Source organism: Budorcas taxicolor, chromosome 2 (assembly GCF_023091745.1).
Source record: "Budorcas taxicolor isolate Tak-1 chromosome 2, Takin1.1, whole genome shotgun sequence".
Taxonomy (NCBI): Eukaryota; Metazoa; Chordata; class Mammalia; order Artiodactyla; family Bovidae; genus Budorcas; species Budorcas taxicolor.
In genome coordinates, this window is record NC_068911.1 from 16186725 (window position 1) to 16210647 (window position 23923).

The following is a 23923-nucleotide window of genomic DNA, read 5'->3' on the forward strand; positions in this document are numbered from 1 at the left end:
AGCGTTTCACCGGAATCCTATAATCCGAGGCACAGGAGACATGACTTGCCCATATCTGCTCAAGTTCATGTCCTGTGCTTTGAATCCTGCACAAATGCGAAAGGGATTCACTGTCGGTGTGAGAAAACTCAACTTTGTTCACAAACACGGAGGGTCTGTCCTTGGGCCAGAAAATAGACCCTGATTCTCATATCCAGGCCCAGAGCCTGCATTCCAGCATTCCTGGGCTCCCAGCACCCAGCTGGGCCATCCCCTCCCCCTCCCAGCTGGAGCCTCTAGCCACCCTTCTGTACACACTAGTGTGTCAATTACAGGGAGTGTCTCCAGTTCCAACCCCACCCACAAGGGAACATACTGGATCCAGTATGAAGGTTAGACAGCTTCAGGCTTCAAGACCCTCCCACCAGGCTGGTCCTTTTTAGGACCACCTTGTTACCACCCCACCTTTCTCCTACTTTCCTGAGTCTCAGCCCTCCCGACACTCGACTTCTCAGGAAATGATGGGGAGTTGGTGCCATCAGTCTGGGGGATTCTGGAGTGTGGCCAGTCATGACCTTAGCTGAGGAGGCCAGGCTGCCCCTCAGGGAATTACCCAGCTGCCGGACACATCTGAGATGAGCACCTATTGAGGGCTGGGCAGTGCCCTGTGAAGGAGACATTCAGAACATGCCTGCCTGGCACCAGCTGCCCCCAGCAGCTCAGCCTCACAGGCGGGTGGGGATTCATTGCTCCATGAGACCTCTAGGGCCCCAGGACCCCGACATCACCCTCGGCCCCACACCCATCCTCATAGCCGCCTTAGAACTTGTCAAAAGCAAATAACTTCCCTAAGCACATTTCAGTCCAACCTCTTGTGATCTATAAACTCTGGAAAGGGCCCCCAGATACGTAGTTCAGTACAGTTTGGTGTGTTTAGTGGTTTTCAAAGTTTAGATGATTTTGGATACAGAACATTACTTTTCAAGTGAAATCTCAGTTTTTTAAAGACCTTTGTAAAATGTATGCATATTTCTGTACAGACACACTACTACACACAATTTCAGATAGTAAAATACTCCAGTTCTCACATCTAATATAATTCATATATGTTGAACAGAACTGCATTTGAATATCTGACATGATATCACATTAGTAGACATTTACCGCGACATTTATTTCAATTATACAATTCAATCTCCTCATTTTGGAGGTGGATTTTTCTTTGGCTCCAAAATGTAGGCACTTGAAAGCTAGAAGGCCTTGGGCACAATGCCTGTGGTGTTCAACTGTAGCACCACAAAGTAGCCTTGGTTTTTTTTGTTTTTATTTTCTTCTTTTTGGTCACATCCTTCATGCCAAATCTTAGTTCCCCAACCAGGAACTGGATCTGTGCCCTTGGCAGTGAAAGTACTGAGTCCTAACCATTGGAGTGCCAGGGAATTGCCAGTGGCCTAGGTATTTAAAATCGGTTCAAATGAGGATGGAGATGTAGATGCTCGGCTCCTACCCCTCTCTTCATGACAGCTCCTGGGGTACCTTCAGTTGCCAGGTGGAGCAGACCAAACCCAGAAAGGACATGTGTGTTCTTCAGCATCAAGGTAGAAGGGATAATGGAAGATCTTGGTCTCCAGCACCAAGTCTCTTGACTCTTGGTCAACCTATTGCTTTTTTTTTTTGATGGTCATTTTGTTTATTTAGTTACTTATGGCTGTACTGGGTCTTTGCTGTTTGCATGGGCTTTTCTCTAGTTGAGGTGAGCGGGGGCTTCTTTTTGTTGTGGTGCTCAGGTTTCTCACTGTGGTGGGGAGCGTGGGCTCTAGAACTCGGGCTCAGTAGCTGTAGTGCATGGGTTTAGTTGCATCCGAGACATGTGGACTAGGGATCAAACTGGTGTCCCCTGCATTGGCAGGCAGATTCTTATCCACTGTGCCACCAGGGAAGTCTCAGCCTGCTGCTTTTGCTATGCCCTCCTGCTTCCCTTGTGGCTCAGCTGATAAAGAATCCTCCTGCAATGCAGGAGACCTGGGTTCGATCTCTGGGTTGGAAAGATCCCATGGAGAAGGGAAAGGCTACCCACTCCAGTTTTCTGGCCTGGAGAATTCCATGGACACAGTCCATAGGGTCACAAAGAGTTGGACACGACTGAGTGACTTTCACATCACTTCACCTGCACAACAGACCAACCACTTCTGTCCACCACCATTAGTGCTTACACACTAGGAACAGTGCTAAGCAGTTTACACATGTTACTTAATGCTCAGAGAAGCTCTGAGCTATTATTCCCGTTTAGCAGATGAAGAAATGAATCCCAGAGAGGATAAGGAATTTGCTCTACATGACACAGCTAGGAAGCGGAAGAGCCTGTATTCCATCCCTTCCTAAGGATACCAAGGGCTTCCCTGGTGGTCCAATCGGTAAATAATATGTCTGCAATGCAGGAGACTCAGATTTGATCCCTTAGTTGGGAAGATCCACTGGAGGAGGAAATAGCAACCCACTCCAGTATTCTTGCCTGGAGAATTCCATGCACAGAGGACCCCAGTCCATGGGGTTGCAAAGAGTTAGACACGACTGAGCGACTGACATTAATAATACTAAGAAGTTATTTACTTTTTTCACTCTCTTTCTCCCACAAGGAACAGTTTTCTTGAAGCTGCTTGACATATGATAACTTATGTCATCACTTTGATGGCTTGCGTGGAATGTGGACTTGGGTATTCTTATGTTTTAAATTTTTCTCCATTTCAATTTCTAATTGGATAAAACCAATAGATTTAATCCATATACACTTAGGATCACTGAATCAAACCATTATGAAATGATAGCTTACGGTGAATGATGTCAGATTTGTGATCTCTGAAGAAGATTTAGCTTTCGGATAAGTGACCATGCTTGATTACTCAAGAGCTTTTGTGTAGCAGAGTTTTATTAAAGTGAAAAACGACAGAGAAAGCTTCCGACATAGACATCAGAAGGGGGAGGGAGAGTGTCTCCAACTAGTCTTATCAAGGCCTTATATACTTTAACAGACCCACTCCCATAACATAAATCTTAAATTAACAAGATTAGAACTAAAAATAGAAAAGTCTTACCAGACCCACTTCCACAATTTGCTTTTTAAGATAACAGGTTTAATCAGAAGTTTCTTAAGAAGGAGAAACATGTTCTCGAGCAGGATACATTATTGTTACATAGTTTAAGATGAGTTGTCTTGTGTAATCATTGACTCTGGGCTTAAAGAAAATAAAGTCTTAGGTGACTAAGACAAATCAATGTAGAAAAAACCAAAAAGTTTGTCCTTTTCTCCTCCTCGGTCTAGTCAAGGCTATGGTTTTTCCAGTAGTCATGTATGGGTCTGAGAGTTGGACTATAAAGAAAGCTGAGTGCTGAAGAATTGATGCTTTTGAACTGTGGTGTTGGAGAGGACTCATGAGTCCCTTGGACTGCAAGGAGATCAAACAAGTCCGTCCTAAAGGAAATCAGTCCTGAATATTTATTGGAAGGACTGATGCTGAAGCTGAAACTCCAATACTTTGGCCACCTGATGCGAAAAGCTGACTCATTTGAAAAGACCCTGATGCTGGGAAAGATTGAAGCAGGAGGAGAAGGGGACGACAGAGGATGAGATGATTGGATGGCATCACCGACTCAATGGATATGAGTTTGAGTAAACTCCGGGAGTCGGTGATGGACAGGGAAGCTTGGTGTACTGCAGTCGATGGGGTCGCAAAGAGACACAGCTGAGTGACTCTTACTTTCACTTTGGATGAAAACATCCACTTTTTCCCTCATGTCACATCGTATTGCCTCCTCAGAGAGACTTTCCCGATCACCTATGTAAAAGGCCCCTTTCCTTCACCCCCTTACCCCTTACCTTGCTTCATTTTTTTTCATGCCCCTATCCCTACCTAGAATCATATTTCTACTTTTCACTCTGTTTCCCACTGGAGTGAAGCTTCTTGAGGGCAGGGACTTGTCTGTTATGTTCACCATGTCCTCAAACTCAGCCCAGGGCCTGACACAGAGTGCTCAGGAAACCCTGAATAGAACCTCTTGCTTCCAAGGCTTATAGATCATTCCATGTACTTTTAGTAGTTCTGTGATACTCCTTTAAAAAAAAAAACAAACTTGATATGATGAGATTTGCCTGGAGGAGGGCATGGCCATCCGCCTAGAGAATCCCCATGGACAAGGAGCCTGGCGGGCTTCAGTGCATAGCGTCACACAGAGTTGGACACAACTGAAGCAACTGAGCATGCACAAGCATGATGAGATTTAATTTTAATATTATTATTTTGGCCATGCCACATGGCATACAGGATCTCAGTTCCTTGACCAGGAATGGAACCTGTGCCCCTTGCAGTGGGAACTTGGAGTTCTAACTATGAAACCACCAGGGAATTCTCCTGTGATAGGCCTGGTCAAAACATTTTTTCCCCTCTTTGGAAAAATGAGCCTTGCTTCTTCCTGCTTGATGTCTTGCTTTGGAGCCAGACCCATGGTTCCTTGGGGGCTGGACCAGAAGGGCATTGATGAAGTGGAGAGGCTGGCAGGCTTTGAAAGACTGTTCTGGGCTTTGTGTGTCTGGCTCAGGAATGTCCACTTACCCTGCTGTAGACAGAAAGGAGCCATCAAAGGTCACTGCTTGGAGAACAAAATGTTGCTTCTCACCTCCCAGGTCTGGACAGGAGCTGGCCGTAGGAGTACTCAATACTCCCCTGGAATCCTACTGACCACAAGAGGGCAGCAGTGACCAGTCCCGTCTGTTCCTTCTGAAGGTAGAGGTGGTTTCAGGGTCAAGGCCCTACAACAATTCATTGCTTTTTTAAAAAGAGGGGGCGGTGGGCATAAATCGACAATACCTCAATTAAAAAAAAATTTTTTTTAAACAACTTCCCTGGTGGTACAGTGGATAGGAGTCTACCTGCCAACACAGGGGACATGGGTTTAATTCTTGATCCAGGAAGATCCAGCATGCCTCGGAGCAAGTAAGCCCATGTGCGGCAACTGCTGAGCCCATGCTCTCGGGCCCCCAAGCTGCAACTACGGAGCCTGTGCGCTGCAACTACTGAAGCTCGCGTGCCTGCATTCTGTGCTTCTCAACAGAAAAAACCACCAAAATGAGACGCCTGTGCACCGGAAGCAAGAGTAGCCCTGACTTGCTGCAACTAGAGAGGGCCGGTGCGCAGCAACAAAGATCCAGCACAGACAAAATAATAAATGAATAAATAAAATTTAAAGGAGGGGTTGTCTACCACCTCTGTTTCCCCAAAGCTGACCTGGGATACTGGTGAGCTAGCTTCTTTATTGGGAAGCCTGCTCTCCCACTCATGGCCATCGAGCACTCGGAATCTGCCCAGGATCCACTGGCATTATCACCAGTGACCTGGCTCGGGAAGCCATGGGGAAGTAGCAGCCTGGCAAAACCAACTGCAGCTTCCAATCCTGAGTGACCACCAGCAGCCCCCAGACTTCCTTCCAAGGCACAGGCTCATCAGAGACCCCTCCTCTCCCATCCCCTCTCCAAGACTAAGCAGACTGCAACCCACAGAGACAGTTGGGCTTTTAATATGAAAACAGAAAAATACCAAGAAGGAAGTTGAGAGAACCCCACCCTTTACTATCCAAGCCACACAAGAGACTTCCTGATGTCCCATAACCCTTGCCTTGTACCAAGTGGAAAATAATCTCCAAGCAACAAATAAAAAAAGGTGGGGTGGGGGGGTAATGTCAGCGAAGGTCTATTGTCACAGCCTAATAAATGTTCAATGCCCCTCCCTAACCTGTTCCTCACTTTCTGTGCCTCTCTCACTGCTTCTTCTTTTTTAAAAAATATTTATTTATTTATTTGGCTGCACCAGGTCTTAGTTGCGGCACACGGGATCTTTAGTTGCAGCATGTGGGATCTTATTCCCTGATCAGGGATTGAACCTCGGCCCTCTGCATTGGAAGTGCAGTCTTAGCCACTGGAACACCAGGGAAGTCCCTCTTGCTGCTTCTCTTCAATTAACTCACAATATCAGGCACAAGTCAGTTTCTGAGGGTCATCATGACAAAAAAGAAGAAGAAGGGGAAGGAGAGGAAGAAGGGGAAGAGGAAGGAAGAAAAAGAAAGGAAAGAAAACAACCAAAAAAAAATCTGACTGTTTCGGGCCCACTTAGTGGAAGGGTTGAGGAGGAAATGTTCATTTAATTGAGTCAGGCTGGAATGTTACACCAGTACAAAAACATCACAAAATTGGCCAGAGTTTCCTGTTTATTTGCTAAATACATGCAAGCACTGTGGTTGGCACTGGGAGCCAAGTCATTGGACGTAGTTTCCATCTTTGAGCTCACAATCTCCCAGCGGGGGCCACAGTAGGATGTGATGGGGTCCTGGGGTGGGGGGCTGTAGAATGAGGAGGCAGGTGCCTGGGGGAGGCTGAGCCCCAGTGGATGAGGTTGCCCAGGGGGCCCACCCAAACTTTTTTCCCTGTCTTCCCACAGGCACCCACACTAATACAGTGAAACTGTGTCAAGCACCTACTATGTATCTGGCTCTGATATCACCAGGGGTCCCAAGGTGAACAAGACAGCTATGATCCTCACCCTCATGGAGTTCATCGTTTAATTTCAGAGACAGATATGAAGTAAATCATTTAACAATTAACAGATATGATCAGTGCTGTGCAGAACAAGTACAGGCTGTGTAAGCATGTATAACATGGGAACCCAACTGAGGTGAGGTTGGGGGGGTGGTGCTGCTCTGCGAAAGTGATGTGTAAGCTGAGAACTGAAGGCTGAGAGTTAGGCAGGAGGAACGTGAGAGGAGTCTGAAGTGAGAAGTGAGAAGAGTCTGGGTGAAGGCAGTAAGCCAGGAAGGAGCGGTGCAGGTGAAAAGGCTAGTCACCTCAGGAAGGAAGGTGGGACATTTCTAGAAGAGTCTGGGAGGGAAACAGGGGCCCAATTTTGCAGATTCTGGAAGGCATATTAAGGAATTTGGTTGTTAGTCAAAGGGTTTGCAGGAGCAGTGTAGTGACACAGAAGAGATTTGCTCTGGCATGAGAATTAAAAGCTGACAGGATTCCAGCGAAGGCAGGGCAAGGTTCTGGGGAGGGGGGCGTGGTCTGAGGTCCCTGAGGACATCCAGGCACAGGTGGATATGACAGCCTGGAGTGTTACTAGGTCCTGAGATGACCATTTCTCCAAATTTAGATCAGATGTTCTCTTCCAGGGGAGGAAACTAACAGGGGCCGGTGGGAACCAGGACATGTGATGATTACAAGGCCTCACCTCTGTGACCTTCCTGGTGCATCCCTAAGTGGATCTTTATCACAAGCCTGCACAGGAGGCAGGCAGGAAAGGGCCCATGTTCAAGATATGGAAACTGACGCTTATGGAGGGGCAGGGACTTGCCCAGGAACACACAGTGAAATTCAGGTAGAGGTAGGCTGGTACCAGGCACCCCGAGTCCAGTCCTAGGCCCTCTGCATATGGGCTGCACCTCAATCTCCACCACTTCCATCCTCATCCTTCTTCTGGAGGGGCTCCAGGCAGCCTGGGTCCTTGAACTCTTTCTCTAACTCCGGCTGCCCAGCATCTTCTCCAGGGATTTCACCGGAAGCATCTACATTCGCCTCCATCTTCTCCTTCAGGTTCCGTTTGAAGAAACCAACCTGTAGGAAGACAACACTGGAGTGAACAACGAGCCAGCAGAGCCCTAACTTCTATTCATCCTTCAAATCCCAACTCAAAGGCCGCCTCTCTTGAGAGGCTTTCCTGGACTTCCTCAGCCTCGGTTAGACTCCTGTGTTACAGGCTGCAGAGCATGTTCACATCCATCCGCCGCAGAGATTGGGAGCATCTCAGAGGCATGGACCATGTGTGTAGCCTGTGCCTCTGTATCCCAGGGTCTGGCCCTCAATACACGGGAAGTTCCTTCTTCTTCTCCCTGGGTACCCAGGTCTGGCTTTGCCAGTGCTTGTTGAGGGATGGGGCAAGTCTTGCTGGCTCTTTAGGCCTCAGTGGGCTTATCTGTAGAAGGAGGAGCAGGCTGAGATCCCTTCCGGCTTTAACACCCTCTCGTCTTGGTGCTCTGCTCCCTGACTCCACTCAGTTCTGCTTTCCACAGCCTTGTTGGGTGCCCGTTCTTTCCAGAAGCTCCTACCTTGTACAGAGCTATGAAAATCAGAAGCAGCAATAACAGCCCCCCGATTCCACTCAGCACGTAGAGATAGAGCATCTCTTTCTCATATACAAGGTCAACCTTCATGACGACCTGTGGGAGAGGAGAGACAGAAATGCGGGGAGGAAGCTCTTCCCACCCTGGATGCAACGTGTGAATCTGGCCTCAGACTCTAGGTCTTAGCTTTTCCCATCTGGACTGTGTCATGCAGAGCACGGGGCTTGGGACCAGACCCTCCCTCTCTAGTACATCTCCCACCACAGCCACTGTAATGAACCAGCAAACCTGCACCTCAGGCCCCCCCTTAAGCCCTTGAAAGGCTTCGCTCAGTCCCAGGATGAAATCCCAACTCAAAGCCTTCCGGAACCTGGCTTCGGTTTACTTTTTCAGCTATCTCTTCCCTTCTGCTCTGAGCTCTCTGCTCTTATTTTATTTTTTTCCTTTTTCTGGCCATGCATCACAGCCTGTAGACTCTTCAGTTCCCAGACCTGGGGTCGAACCCATGCCCCCTGCATCGGCTGCGTGGAGTTTTAACACTGGACTGCCAGCGAAGTCCCTGAACTTCCTGCTGTTAAACCCACCTCGCCCGCTCTCTCAAAGCTGGGCCCTGCACGTGCTCTCTGCCCAGAGCACCTTCCCATTGTGCCCCGCCTGCAGGGTAGCGGCCCCTTGGCTGAGCTGCCATCAAACTCATCCTGGCCTTATGGTTGGTCTGTCTGCCCGCCAGCGGTGGTGGGGAGCTGTGCCAAGGCCAGTGGCTCTGGCTGAGAGGAGCTTCTTATGGCACTAACGCCCCAACCTTCTCCTCCCTGGCTTCCCACACTCCCAGCTTCCGCTCTCCTAGCTCTGCCCTGGGGCTCCTCCCACCCCTCTGCTCTCCCCTGTCCCCGGGGATTCTGAGGCAGAGATACCTGGGCCATGGAGGCGTTGCTGCCATAGAGGTGAAAGTGCTTGCTGCTGTTGAAGGAGATGGAGAGGGAGCTACAAAGGCTCAACATGGAGGAGGCCTGTGGGAGGCAGGGGTGCAGGAGGGGCAGCTATCAGGCCAGAGGGAAGGAGGACTCGGGACCCCCTGACTTCTGCCCCCCCAGCACAACTCAAGGGGCAGAGGCAGTGGAAGGGTCCTGGTGGGCATGCTGTCTCTTCTCCATTCTCTCCTGGAGTGTTCCTAACGTGCCGCTTGTTACTGTGGGAAGGAGGTTTTTCCTACAAAGAACTTGTAAGAACCATCCGTGAGTGAGTGAGTCACTCAGTCATGCCCGACTCTTTGAGACCCATGGACTGTAGCCCGCCAGGTGCCTCTGTCCATGGAATTCTCCAGGCGAGAATAATGGAGTGGGTTCCCATGCCCTCCTCCAGGGGATCTTCCCGACCCAGGGATCAATCCCAGGTCTCCTGCATTGCAGGCAGATTCTTTACTGTCTGAACCACCAGGGAAGCCCTAAGAACCATCAGTCGGCCCATGAAAACAGTCCTGCAAATTTTAAACAAACGGTACTCTTTCATCTGCAACTGTGTAAATGTCAGGGACATTTCCTCAAGACAGAACAAAAAAAAAAGGCAGGTCTGCTGGAAGAACCCACTCTCACCTCTTGAGGCCAACCCCCCCGCCAACCATTTGGGGTCTGTGGCCAGTGGGTGCGTCCTACCTTGATCGTCCCCCTCAACTCCACCGTCCCGTTCACTTGGACAAGGATCTCCTGCCTGAAGTCGATTGGGCAGCGGAACTCAGTTCCAAACGAGCAAGGCTGATGGGAAGAAGGAAAGCAGGGGGTCAGAGAGGTCTCTTCCCACCTGCCCCCTGCCCAGCCCCTGCCCCGCCCCTGCTGCAGTTGCTGAGGTCACGGCCGGTACCTCAGCCACATCAGATGGACTCTCCAGATTTCTGGGGCTGCAGTTGACTGGAGGCTCCTGGGAAGGAGGAGGCAGGGTCTTCAGTTAGTCCAGAGCTGAGAGGATGCCGGCCCCTTGAGCCCAGACCCATCATTCCTCCCCACCTCTCAGATACCACCTTGTCTCCCAGTTCTCCCCTCCTTGGTTCTTGGCAGGTTCAATCAGTCCACTACCATTTCTACCCATCTCTCGCCCCTCATTCCCCATCAGGAGCTCCCCCGCACAGACCTGGGTGCCCTTCCCTCCTCTGGGCCCACTCACCATCTGTATGCTCCACCTGTGGGTGATGAGCCCCTCGCTGTGCACCCGTGGTACCCTAACCAAGGCCTCCAGTGGGGGCACGTTGTCATAGTTAGAAGGCTGGATCCTCACCTGGTACAGAAGACAAGGGGCTGCAGAGCCCTGAATGCCACCCCAACTGTCACCCCAGATCCAATCCTCCTTGGCTGGGGCCCAAGGACCCCCCTCTTCATTAGGCAGCGGGCCATGGTCAATCACACCCTTAGAGCTTGGGTTCTTCTCTGCTTCCTCCATGTGGCTTACCCTTGCCCATCCTGCAAGATACTGCTCAGACATCATCCCTGAAGGTCTCGCTGACTCCCCAAAGCACTTTTGTTCCCCAGCAAGATAGTAAACCATCTGCTTGTGTGTGTGTGTGTGTATCCCCCTAGACTGAGCTGTGTGAGGGCAGGAGCCAGGGATCATTTCACGTGCACTTCATACAGCCATGACACAGTACGCAGCACATAACCAGCCTCACAAGAGTTGTTTTCTGAATGAGTGGAAGAGGAAGGACATTTAACAAGGATGGATGCAAAAATTATTTGCACAATGCAGGTTGGCAAAGACATTTTGGCAAGTGCACTGGATTAATTTAAGAAACATTTCCTGGGAGTTCACTGGCTTAGTGTTTAGGATTTCAGGCTTTCACTGCTGTGGCCCAAGTTCAATCCCTGGTTGGGGAACTGAGATTCTGCAAGCAGTGCCTTGAGGCAAAAACAATCAAACAAACAAAAACCTAGGTTTTCTCTGAAAGACATGAATTGGATTCCATACCTAACTGAGAACACAATTAGCAGATCAAATGTCTACATAATTGAATCTTAAAATAAATGGGAATTTTCTATTTCAAAAAACCAAAAAAGCATTATAACACTGAAAATCAATTATGCATGAATGCGTGCTAAGTTTTGCGACCCTATGGACCATAGGCTGCCAGGCTCCTCTGTCCATGGGATTCTCCAGGTAAGAATACTGGAGTGGGTTGCCATGCCCTCCTCTAGGGGGTCTTCCCAACCCAGGGATCTAACCTGCGTCTCTTATAGTCTCCTGCATTGGCAGGTGGGTTCTTTACCACTATGCCACCTGGGAAGCACATATCAATTATATTTCAGTAAATAAATACAAAAACCACAAATCAGTGACTTCCCTGGTGGTTCAGTGGTTAAGACTTTGCCTTCCAATGTAAGGGGTGCGGGTTGATCCCAGGTCAGGGAGTTAAGATCCCACATGCCTCAGGGCCAAAAAGCCAAAACAAAAAACAGAAGCCATATAGTCACAAATTCAATAAAGACTAAAAATGGTCCATATCAAAAAAATTTTTAAATATAAAAACAAAACTCAAAAAACTAGGTTCTTTCTTAGAGTACTGGGCTCTAGATTCTTAGTTCTTGAGTTCTGTGATTCCAGAAATAATTTATCCAGGGCTGGAAAGGAGCTGATGAGTATGCTGCCACTGGGAGCATCTCAGGAAAGGATCACAGAAGGTGGAGGGCTGGGGTCCTTTAGGGACAGGATCTAGTTGGTCTCTGCTGCATACTTAGTTCTTAGGATGGGGCTGCGCCTGGCACTTCTAAGGACTCTTACACATTGAGGTTCATACCTGGTAGATGTGCTTGACATGGTGGATCTTGGGACTCTTGGGGGTGAAACTGATATACAGCGTGGAGTTTTCCTGGCTGTGGAGAGAGAGGAGCAGCTGGAGATGATGGAGAAGACAGCAAACCAGTCACGTGGGGGGCCCAGGGCTAGGGGAAGCCTTGGAGTTGCCAGCCACTGTTCTAGAAATGGCGCAGGTTTGGTCTCACATCATCCCAACGCTGCTCTGCTGTTGCCCTTGGGAAATTCAGGCTCACAGAAGGGGTCGGTCTTACTCAGAGTCCGGCAGTGGGGGACCAGGGCTGGATCACAGAGGGGTGGCCTTTGGAGCTGTGTTCTCCCCACTAGACACCACCTCGCTGGGGCCTCCGTTGTCCTTTGGACCCCACTGCTCATCTCCTAGAGAACTGCACCAGCCTCTGGACCACTCCCCACTCCATCCTTCTAATGACCTTCCTAATCTTGTCATGCATTTCCTTTGAATCCATCAGTGGTTCCCTGGTGCCCACAATGAGTCAGGTCCAGTGTTCCCCCACAGCCAGACCTGCTTGTTTCCTGGTCTACCTGCTGACTGCTCCCCGCTCACACCTGCCACCTCTGGGCCTGCCCACTCCTTGCTCCCCGGATCGGCCCCACTGTTTGCTGCCTCCATGTTGCCCCCTCCACTTGTCTCTCTGATAACCACAGATGCCTTCCTTCCTGGCCCATACCTGAACCACTTCCACCCCCATCCTCCAGACCCCAGTTCAAGCCCCTGTTCCCCACCAACCCTTCCTTCCAAGTGTCCTCCAATCCACATCATCTTTCCTGGCTCTAATTCCATATCACGCCTCAGAAAACATCATTGTGTGTGGCATTTATGTTCAAAAGCACCAGGGACGCCGGCTCAGACACTATCCTCATCCTTATCTCATTCAGATGACTTAAAAATGCCACTTCCTTTTTCTGGCTTCCTCCCCTTTTGGTAAACGAGAAAATCCAACAAGTGAGCCCTATGGGTCCTTCCTACCACAACATTCGGAGACTCATTTCCTCTGTGTGTACATGAGTTTGGGCTCTCCTACCTGACCATAAAATCTCCGTGGGCAAGGGTCATGGTGAAAACTTTTCTATCTCTTCTAGCTCTGCTGGCCCCAGGGAAGAGGGAATCTAGCACAGCTGGAAGTAGTAAAGAGCTTGGCTGGGGTTTGAAGTCAGACAGACTCAAGTTCAGATCCTGGGGTCAGTGCTTGGTAGTTGTCCCCTCTGGGGAAGTTCTTCCCTTCTCTGGGCCTCATGGTTCATAAGTAAATGGGACAGAGGCAAATGGCTGCCCCACGAAGTATTAAAAGCTCCCAGGAAAGTCCCCAGCTGTGCATTGCAGCTGGTGCAGAAGGTGACACCAGGTCAGTAAGTTTCCATCTGACTCAGACTCAGAACTCTCCGAGGGCCTTCACTCTACAGAGTACTGAAATCTGCTGGGGTTGTGGCTGGAATCAGTTCTTATCGCCCCTGGGCCTCTAGTGGGTGGGGGGAGGGGCAGCCCTGGGAGGAAGGCTGGGGCCCTGCGTGGGGAGGCCGAGGCAGGAGGAGAAGGCGGGGTGGCCGCTCAGGACTCACTCCTTGGTGAGGATGTTGATGGGGTACATGACAGGGATGCTGGCGGTGGCCGAGTTGTCCTCCAGGAGGCTTGAGTTCTCATTGTCGCTGCAGGGGGCAGGATAGAGGGCAGTGTTAGGAGACGGCTTGGCCAGGACCGTGAGACAGTCTGAGGCCAAGGGCGGGTGGAGACGCGGGTGGGGGTCTGCTCACCAGCTCACATTGGCGTGCAGCTTGATCAAATCCCCCCAGGAGCCTTTCTGCAGCGTATTAAACATCACCTGGATATCAACCTGGCAGGAGAAGAGAGGGGTGTGAAGAAGGAAGGGGCCTGGGCCTCAGGGGACTGCCTTGGGCCCTCACAGCCCCGTGGCCCCACTGCCATAGTCATAGGAACCTCCCTGGGCTAGGTGCTTCATCCCCACTGTAGAGATGAGGATACCGAGTTTCTGAGTGATTAAGACGTGTGTGTACGGTCACAGTATGTATGACCCAGCCCTGGGTTTCTCCGATTCCAAAGTCCAGCTTCTTGAACACGACACAGGACACCTCTGCACACACTCTCTTGGGGGTAGGGAGTGGGGTACACCTGGCCTTGTCAATCACCTTCCCCTTCCCCAGAGCCAGGAGCTCCCTCCCTCCCCTCCTGAGCTTACAGCCCCTGGCCGCTGGGCCCCTGGGGGCTGGAGGCACTCACCATGCTGTCTGCTCCGAAGATGGGAGAGCTCACGTTGCAGGAGAGGGCCCTGCTCTGCAGTATGGCCTCCTCAGGAAGCTCCTCGCAGCCCACAGGTACATGGCTGTGGGGCTGGGGGTGAGACGCGAGAGAAGGAGCTTTTCAGTGGGTAAAGCTAAGGGTTCCCCAAAGGCCACTAACCTCTCAGGGCCCACTTCCTCCCTGCCAGGGCCCGTGTAGAGAACGGTGGGGCCAAAGAATCAGGGATTCAGTACAAAGGTGTTCACTGTAATGACTTCCCTGTGGTCCAGCGTTTAAGAATCCTCCTGCCAATGCTGGAGACATGGGTTCCATCCCTGGTCTGGGAAGATCCCACTTGCGGGGGGCAAACAAAGCCTGTGCACTGCAACTACCGAGCTGGTGCTCTAGAGCCCACGTCTCAACTCTTGAAGCCCACGCGCCCTAGAGCCTGGGCTCCGCAACAAGAGAAGTCACCGCAGTGGGAAGCCCGGGCACTGCAACTACAGAGTAGCCCCTGCTTGCCGCAACTAGAGGAAGTCCACACACAGCAAAGAAGATCCAGTGTAGCCAAATAAATAAATAAAGTTTTAAAAAAGATGTTCGTATATGTATGACTGAGTCCCTTCACTGTTCACCTGAAACTACCACAATGTTTTTCATTGGCTAAACCCCAATACAAAATAGAAAGTTTAAAGTTTGGGCAAAAAAATAAAGGTACAGGAATTTTCTTTTAAAACAGTACTTAAAAAACAAAGATGTTCACTGCAATACTATTTATCCTAGGGAGAAACTGGAAGCGATCCAACAAGCCAAAGAGAAGCATGGTTCAGTGAACTGAGGTACAATCACAGGAGAGTTAAAATGCTACATTCACACATTCAGCAACCATTTCCAAAATGTATTTGATCCTGGGCTAAGCAGAACAAAACCCTTTATCTTCATGACTATCTGGAAGGGACAGGTTTCAGCTTAGATTGGGAAGAAAGTTAGACAGGAAATAAGGGTTCAGGCAAGTCGAGTGACTTTCCCACAGTCTCATAATTAGGTAACCTTGGCAGGAATCTGGTAGGAACTTGAACACAGGTCTGTTTAACTCCAGATCTCAAGTTCTTAATCGCTCTACTATGTGTCCCTTAAGGAAGCACTCAGAACTTCCATAGTGGTCCAGTGGTTAAGAACCTGCCTGCCAATGCAGGGGACATGGGTTCCAACCCTGGTCCAGGAAGATTCCACATGTGAAGGAGAAACTAAGCCCACTCACCACAACTACTGAAGCCCACACGCCCTAGAGCCAGTGCTCCGCAACAAGAGAAGCCAGCGCAATGAGAAGCCTGTGCACTGCCACGAAGAATGCCTGCTCACCGCAACTAGAGAAAAACCCGAACGCACCAACAAAGACCCAATGCAGCCATTAAAAAAAAAAATAACAATTTTCAAAAAGAAGCAGTGAATGTTGCTGTATAAGAATAACTCAAGGGTCCATCAACAGATGAACAGATCAGCAAAATGTGCTATATCCTTGTGATAAAATATTAGCCTTAAACAGGAATGAAATTCATACGCTATCCCAGGGATGAACCTCAAAAACATTAGGCAAAGGTGAAGAACAGTATGCTAAGTGATACAAAACACAAAAGGACAAACATTATATGACTCAAGGTATACAAAATATCTAGAGATGGCCAATTCATTGAGACAGAAAATAGATTAAAGGTTACCAGTGGCAGAGAGTGGGGAATGGGAGTTATTGCTCGTGGGTACAGAACTTTTTTTGAGATGATGGAAAACTTTTTCAGATAGATAGTGGGGATGGTTGCATGAACTGTGAGTGTACTTTTTTCTTGTTGTACACTTTCCACTTATACAGTGCTTTCTGTCAATTATATCTCAATAAAACTGGAATTAAAAAAAAAAAAACCCAGGCCATTCCTCGAAAACATGTTGGTCACCTTTAGGAGGAAGGTGGCTCCATCTCCCTGAATCTGTGTACTTCTTTTTGGTCCCCAGGTCCTTAAGCCTCTGTCACGCTCTCCATCTCATGCGACCTTCTCTCTAATCCCATGACATCCCCAGCTTCACCTCTTGCTGGCAAATCTGAGGCTCACAGAGCATGAACCTTGTATCTTAGGTCTCACAGTTCATGGGTGGCCATCAGGCTGAGAACCCAGACGTGATCTGAAGACTTCCACCCACATCTTCAGGCTGTCCTGGCCGCCTGGGGCTCCAGGAGGCAGCAGATGCTGCAGGACTAGCCTGGCGCCTGGTCTGTGGGCAGGCCCTGCCCTCTCACTCACCTTGAGCGCCTCCACTTTGCGGAATGAGAGTCCCTGGGGGAAGCTCAGGGTGACCTGGACCCAATAAGCATCTTCTGCTGTGTTCCTCAGTGTCAGCCTCACAGAGAGGCTGGCGGAGGGGGTCAGATGCAGGATTTTGGATCTGAGGGGAAATCAGGGCAAAGTTATGGGAGTCCATGAAAGAAACAGGATTAGAGGTGGAGGCTTTCAGAACTGAGGGATCCGGTAGGCCAGAAAAAGGAAACATAGCAAAATATGCTCCTATGCACAGGCTTTAAGTTTTGCCATCTCCTCTATTCCTGATAGGAGGGCTGCAATGAACCAGCATTTCTCAGAGGAGGAATCTAAGGCCCAGATGACAAATAAGAGTCAGTGTCCATGGGGGTCTTCTGACCGTCACGTCATACAACTACTACTTCTTTCTTTTCTTTTAAAAAGTACTTATATATTTATTTATTCTTGGCTGCTTCAGGTCTTGATTGTGGCATGCGGGCTTAGTTGCCCTGAGGCACAAGGGATCTTAGTTCCCTGACCAGGGATTGAACCCGGATTCGTAACCACTGGACCACCAGGGAAATCCACCCTGTGTTCCTTCTATAGCCAGGAGCTGCCTCGGGAAAACATTGGGTGAAACAGGAGGGCCCGGGGGTGGGAAGCCTTACAGACCTCATGTCGGAGAAGGCCAGCTTCAGGTCTGCCTCACAAGTCTTGTCCTCTCCGCAGTTCTTCTCAAAAGGAATCTGAAAGGCCAAGAAGAAAGGACCTGGAGGCTCAGGTCCCCACACCCAGGAGGGCTGGCCCCCGCCTCTCTGTCTGCCCCTCTGCCCCTCTTACCTCCTTGGTCTCCAAGTGTGGTGAGGGTTTCAGGATGGGCGGGATGTCCCTGCCCTGCTGAGCACGGAGGAGGGGGAGACAGGAGTAGGTGGTTGAGGCAGCAGAGCTGGAGGGCTCAGAGCCGGGGCTCAGCTGGGCGGTGGGGTGTGGTTGCATCCCTCCCAGGAGCCAAAGCCTTCCCAGTGTGGGCCCCACCTCCCAACTCAGCCTGAGGCTGTCTGTGCTGTCCTCCTCTGGAGGCAGCTTCTCAAGGGAGGCTCAGCACGTGTGTCCACTTCCCATCCTGGCCAGGAGATCTGGACCTTGACCATGCATTCGCCTAGCTTCCCCCAGCCCAACTTCTCTGCTCGCAGGAACACCTGACTGCACAGCATCTAGGCTCTTCTGCTGGGGAATAGCTCTTCCTGTGGTTCTTTTGTGTGAGTCCCACTTCCCTTCTAGAATAGCTCTCCAGCTCTTATTAGATCAAGGCCAGTTTTTTCAATGTTTCTAGAATTTCTGCTCTGGACCAGACTCCCATGTGCATGCATGCTCAGTCCCTTCAGTCATGTCCGACTCTCTGTGACCCTGTGAACCATAGCCCTCCAAGCTCCTCTGTCCATGGGATTCTCCAGGCAAGAGTACTGGAGTGGGTTGCTATTTCGTCCTTCAGGAGATCTTCCCAACCCAGGGATCAAACCTGAGTCTCTTATGTCTCCTGCATTGGCCACCTGGGAAGCCCCCAGACCCCCCCACACCAGAGAACAAAACAGACACCCTGCCCTTCCTCCCAATCTGGTGAGAGAAAGGGCCAGGCACCCTCAAGCGTGAGGGTGGGACAAGTACAGGATGTGTTTAAAGGGTGTAGAAGGGGACTCTCCCATGCTTGGAGATCAGGGAAGCTTCCTGAAGGGATGGCATCACAACTGAAATATAAAGGATGAGGAGGAGGGAGCCAGGTGAAGAGGATGGAGAGAGAGGAAGAAAGAATAATTTACACCGAGACCAAGGCAAGAGAGACTGCCCGCATAAGGTGTAAGGAGCAGAGAGGTGCTCAGGCCGGCTGGGGTGCCACCTGTCAGGAGGTGTCCAGATGTGGGGTCCAAATCCCCCTGGCCTGACAATTCATATTAGGCAGTGGAGGGTAATGGGGTCACAGAAATATTTTATGGGTGATCATCTGTATGTTCAGATGCCTCCTCGACTTCTAAGCCACCTGCCAAGCAGCCTCTGACTCTTCCTTAAAGGCAGGGGTCCTGGCATTCTCTGCTGAGTGCTTTCGCCTACCCTCAACATTCACACACAAATTATTCCCACCACCCACCAGAAACTACAGTCAGTCCCCAAAGGGGCATCCAGGGCCTCTGTCTTGCTCAGTTGTCCTGACAGAAGCTAAGCCCACCTTCTCATTGTCTCCAAAATTAAAACCATGCCTCTCCTTCCCACAAAGTCCACTCATTCTGTGAGATCCAGAACCAATGACAGTTCCCTCAGGAAGCCTTTTTGACAACTGTGACCTCAGGTCTCTTTTTAACCCTGAGTTGCCACCCCACACAGTTTGTCTTTTCTTTTAATTAGTACCAGTGGGAGAAACTGCTGGTTGTCCCTGTACATCCTGAGTGCGTGGCAGGTTGGGGAGTGGGGCACTGGCAAAAGCCACATGGTGCTTAGCAGTCACCATGCTCCAGCTCTGAAGGGGCCCACAATGCTGGGACTCACTTCAGAGCAGAGACAGTCCCGAAGTAAGACAGAACCTGCTTGTGCCGGGGCAGGGGAAAAAAAATCCAGGGGTCCTGGCTGGTGGCTCAGTGGTGAAGAATCTGCAGCCAGTGCAGGAGACAGGGGTTTGGTCCCTGGTCCAGGAAGATCGCCCAGGCTTGGGAGCAACTAAGCCACAACTACTGAGCCTATGCTCTAGAGCTTGGGAGCCACAATTGCTGAGGCCACACGCCTGCGCCCTGGAGCCCATGCTCTGCAGTAAGAGAAGCCAGTGCAAAGAGAAGCGTGAGCACCACAGCTAGAGAGTAGCCCCCACTTGCTGCAATTGGAGCAAAGCCTGTGCAGTGGCAAAGAGCCATAAATAAAGCACAGCCATAAATAAAACAATAAACAGCTTTGGCTGGGTCTGTAATCAACCAAGAATATTCCTTAAAAAAAAAAAAATCCTCATCTTCAGGCTTCCAGGCCCAGGTTCCTTCCCTCAGACCCTGCTCCCTTCCAACAGAAGCTAAACCAGCGGCTGAGTGTCAAGGATTTCAGAAGAGGAAACCAGGCTTTTGGCGCTGGGCAGGGAGCATGTGATCAGGTAGACAAAGATAGACAGGGTTTTCCTCTTCTTTCCCATAACAAGGGCACCCCAGTGAGGCTCTGCGGGAACTACCTGCCCCCTCAGTGGAGTATCCTTTGGCAAGGCTGATCAAGGTGCCCTGTTCTTCCACAGATAAGGAATGGTCCTAGGCCTTCTGGTGTTCTCTCCCTGGAATTTGCATCTCTCAGACATTTGCCTCCTGTTAGAAGCCTAATGAGGCTTCCCAGGTGGCCCAGGGGTAAAGAATTTGCCTGCCAATGCAAGAGACGCAGGTTCAATCCCTGGGCCACGAAGATCCCCTGGAAGAGGAAATGGCAACCCACTTCAATATTCTGGCCTGGGAAATCCCATGGACAGAGGAGCCTGGCAGGCTATACAGTCCATAGCATTGCAGAGTCAGATACAACTGGGCAAGAGAAGCCTAATGAAGTCTGAAGCTGATGCGCTGAGGGACTGGGAGAAGATTCACAGCAGGGGCCATGCCCTGGGCAGTCCATCCGTTATTTCTTCCTACTGACAGCCCCTAGAGACTCTACCCACTCTGGTCCCCCATCTTTCCAACCCCAGTTTTCCAAATGTCTTTTAAGTACAAAACTCCCATAGACTCCTTCCTGCTTAAGTAAGCATATTTCATTTCTACTGCTTGAATCCAATATAATACAATCCTGCCAAATCGAATTTCTATTCTCCCCTGTTTACTATCAATTCCCCCAACTCATCTGTTCTTACCGCCCTTGGGTCCCTCGGTGTCCCTTCTTCCTCCCAGAGAGAGTAACTTAGGGAGACGTTGATGGGAGAGATGAGATCTTGAATGCATATCTGAGGACCACAAGAATACATCCTTTGTCAAGAGTTTAACCTTTACTACACTTCCAGTGAAAGACACACCTTGTCCGTACTTTATAAATGAGGGAATTCCAGCAGCTAGTTGTCTGAGAACTTACCAATGGGAATATGTTTACTACACATCGGGTGTTTGTGAAATGCCTGACTTGCTTTTCTTGTCAGTGTTCATCCCTCAGCCCCAATTCTAAGGCAGATATCAGCCATCAACCACAGTGCTTTTCCTCCCTGAGTCCTAACAGAAGCCCCCAGATCTTTGTCGAACTCATCTAGGCAACAACTATCAAAGTTTGCACAAAGAAAAAATACTCTGGAATAACCAGAATATCTTAGGTCCTCGAGAACAGGAGTGGGTCTTAGTCTTTTTAAAAAATCAATTAATTTGGACACCTTGGGTCTTAGTCATGGCACCCAGGATCTTTAGCTGTGGCGTGTAGGATCCTAGTTCCTGGACCAGGGCTTGAATCTGTGTCCCCTGCATTGCAAGGGGGATTCTTTTTTTTTTAAATTTATTTAATTGTGTACTTTATTTCTATTATTATTTTTTAAAATTTTTTATTCAAGGATAATTGCTTTACAGAATTTTGTTGTTTTCTGTCAAACCTCAACATGAATCAGCCATAGGTATACATATATCCCCCTCCCTTTTGAACCTCCCTCCCATCTCCCACCCCCATCCCTCCCCTCTAGATTGATACAGAGCCCCTGTTTGAGTTTCCTGAGCCATACAGCAAATTCCTGTTGGCTATCTATTTTACATATGGTAGTGTAAGTTTCCCTGTTACTCTTTCCATACATCTCACCCTCTGCTCCTCTTTCCCCATGTCCATAAGTCTATTTTCTATGTCTGTTTCTCCATTGCTGCCCTGTAAATAAATTCTTCAGTACCATTTTTCTAGATTCTGTATATATGTGTTAGAATATGTTTATCTTTCTCTTTCTGACTCACTTCACTCTGTATAATAGGTTCTAGATTCATCCACCTCATCAGAACTGACATGCGTTCCTTTTTTGTGGCTGAGTAATATTCCATTGTGTATATGTACTACAAATTCTTTATCCATTCATCTGTCGATGGGCATCTAGGCTGCTTCCATGTTCTAGTTATTGTAAATAGTGCTGCAATGAACAATGGGATACATCTTTCTCTTTCAATTTTGGTTTCCTCAAGGTATATGCCTTCAAGGGTGATTCTTAACCACTGGACCACGAGGGAAGTCCAGAGTCTTGGTCTTTTATGTTATTATTAATACCAGTGCCTGACACTTTGGAGACATTCATATTATACTTAGGTAACATTTCCCCCAACTTGAAGAGGTAGGTATCATTATCCTCAAATTATACACAAGGAAAATGAAGTATAAAAAGGTGACACATTTCCCTAAGGACAAGAACTAGGGATTGAACCCAGACCCTTCCAACTCCTAAGCCTAAAGTCTTTCTATGATGTCACAATGCCTCTTCTCTGGCTAATTTCTGTTTAAAATGTCTAAATTCTATGGTGGGGATTTGCAGTATGAGACAGAGAAGCTCTGAATGAAGTAAGATCGTCAGCTGATAATTGTTGAAACCAGGAGATGGATATTTGGGATTTCACTGAACTATTTTTTCTACTTTTGTATGTCCAAAATTTCCCTTAATAAAAAACTAAAAACAAACTTACACACCAATTTTATACTCAGTTTCTTATGAAATACTTAAGAGACCAGCATAAAATCTAGTATCAATCCTATTTCACACAGGATGGTTGTCAACAAACTGAATTTGGATATTTTAGCAGTTATTTAAACTAATAACTTAAAAAAATTCTTTTGGGGATCGATGCTAATAATAAATGACCATATATACCTGGAAAATAGTGACACACTGCCATGCCTGAATATTCCATAAGACTACATATTCTGTAGCCATTAAAAATAATCTGGGGATTTCTCTGGCAGTCCAGTGGTTAAGACTCTGAGCTTCCAATGCTGGGGGTAAGAGTTTGATCCCTGATTGATTGGGGAACTAAGATCCCACATGCTGCTCGGTATGGCTCCCCCCCAGAATCAATAAATCTGAAAGCTAGACTGCAGCATTGATATGCAATGTGTGAATAGAGTATGGGAAAAATGGTAAGCATTTTACAGTTGTAGTCATGTTAAAAATGCCTGTGGACGTGGATTAAGGACTCTAAGATAACATGCTGAAGGTATAGTTACTACTATGGTACAAAGAGGAAATGGTAGGACTGGGAGATCAAGGTGACCTGTGACCCTCACTGGACAATGATGGAGCTGAGCCTGGCACTGGGGCTGCCTCCCGCTGTGGTCAGCTCATCCACCCCTCCCCTGCCCCAAGCAGCCTTGCTGGCTCCTCACCGGGAAGTGGAACCAGAACATAAAGCAGGACTTGACAGAGGTGACAGCTGTGTTCCCGTTGAGTTCGTGTTTCCCTCCTGGGAACAACCCTCGGCTTCGGGTCCGATGGCCGTCCAGCTGCAGAGTGTAAGTGAGGTTGGCAACCAGGTGCCCTGGGCAGGGTGGAAAGGCAAGAGGTGAGTGGTGGCAGATCCTGGGGCCAGGGGCTGGGATTGGGGGCCACCCAGAGGACAGCACTGACCTTGGAAGGTGGAGATGAGAGACTTGACCTGAAAACAGACTGTGATGTTAACGCCTTCCTTCTTCTGGTTGCTGGTGGAATAGGAGCACTCGACTTCACGTACTGGGATCTCGGCCGGGGAGAAGGACACGCTTGTGATGATGTCTACCACAGGCCGGGAGCTGCAGGGCAGGAAACAACCAACACTCTCCCTTGGCCTCAGCTGCCACCCCTAATCAGACCTGGGGCTCCAGCAGAATCCAGAGGACTTCCCTTCCCTACTACAGACCTCATTGTCACTGTCTCTTTGCAACAACAATAATAATGATCATTCATTAGGGCTCCCCATAATGATAATTCATCCTACCAGCCTTCTGACCTATTTCCTATACAGAAGAGTGAGTTTCTAAAGAAAGAAGTCAGGGAAATCCCTGGTTGCTCAGTGGTTAGGGTGCCAAGGTTTCACTGCCAAGGGCCCAGGTTTGATCCGTGGTGGGGGAACTAAGATATTGTACTACTTCAATGCCAGTAATCTTGCAAGGATGCCCCATGTTCAGAGTAAAATCCAAACTTTTCACTGTCTTTTCATACCATGTGCCTCTCCAGTTTTACCACCTACCACGCTGACCCTCTTTCAGTTCCTTACCATCTTTCTTTCAGTTCCGTCATACTTGTTTTTTTTTTTTTTTAGTAATTTTTAAAATATCTTGGCCTGACTTATTTATTTATTTTTACATTGTGGCCTCAAGGCATGTGGAATCTTAGTTCCCCAACCAGGGATCAAACCTGTATCCCTTGAAGTGGAAGCTTGGATTCTTAACCACTGGACCACCAGAAAAGACTTGACATGTCATACTTTTGCCTGCCTTATAGCCTTGGCACCTCCTGGGCTTTCAA

General features: G+C 49.0%; 1 protein-coding gene across 1 annotated transcript in view; it reads right to left on the reverse strand.

Annotated features, from left to right (window-relative positions):
* Positions 1 to 7462: 7462 nt before the first annotated feature.
* The window catches only part of ITGAL (integrin subunit alpha L), a 41458-nt gene continuing 24997 nt past the window's right edge, over positions 7463 to 23923 (reverse strand). The window contains exons 16-31 of the mRNA XM_052663958.1: positions 23048 to 23208; positions 22807 to 22958; positions 20333 to 20422; positions 17317 to 17373; positions 17149 to 17222; positions 16483 to 16624; positions 14189 to 14299; positions 13705 to 13784; positions 13513 to 13599; positions 11918 to 11993; positions 10297 to 10407; positions 9997 to 10053; positions 9792 to 9890; positions 9054 to 9149; positions 8125 to 8235; positions 7463 to 7633 (exon numbers count right to left, since the gene is read on the reverse strand). Coding sequence (XP_052519918.1) covers positions 7463 to 7633; positions 8125 to 8235; positions 9054 to 9149; positions 9792 to 9890; positions 9997 to 10053; positions 10297 to 10407; positions 11918 to 11993; positions 13513 to 13599; positions 13705 to 13784; positions 14189 to 14299; positions 16483 to 16624; positions 17149 to 17222; positions 17317 to 17373; positions 20333 to 20422; positions 22807 to 22958; positions 23048 to 23208 — 1675 coding nt within the window. The remainder of the gene's footprint in view (positions 7634 to 8124; positions 8236 to 9053; positions 9150 to 9791; positions 9891 to 9996; positions 10054 to 10296; positions 10408 to 11917; positions 11994 to 13512; positions 13600 to 13704; positions 13785 to 14188; positions 14300 to 16482; positions 16625 to 17148; positions 17223 to 17316; positions 17374 to 20332; positions 20423 to 22806; positions 22959 to 23047; positions 23209 to 23923) is intronic.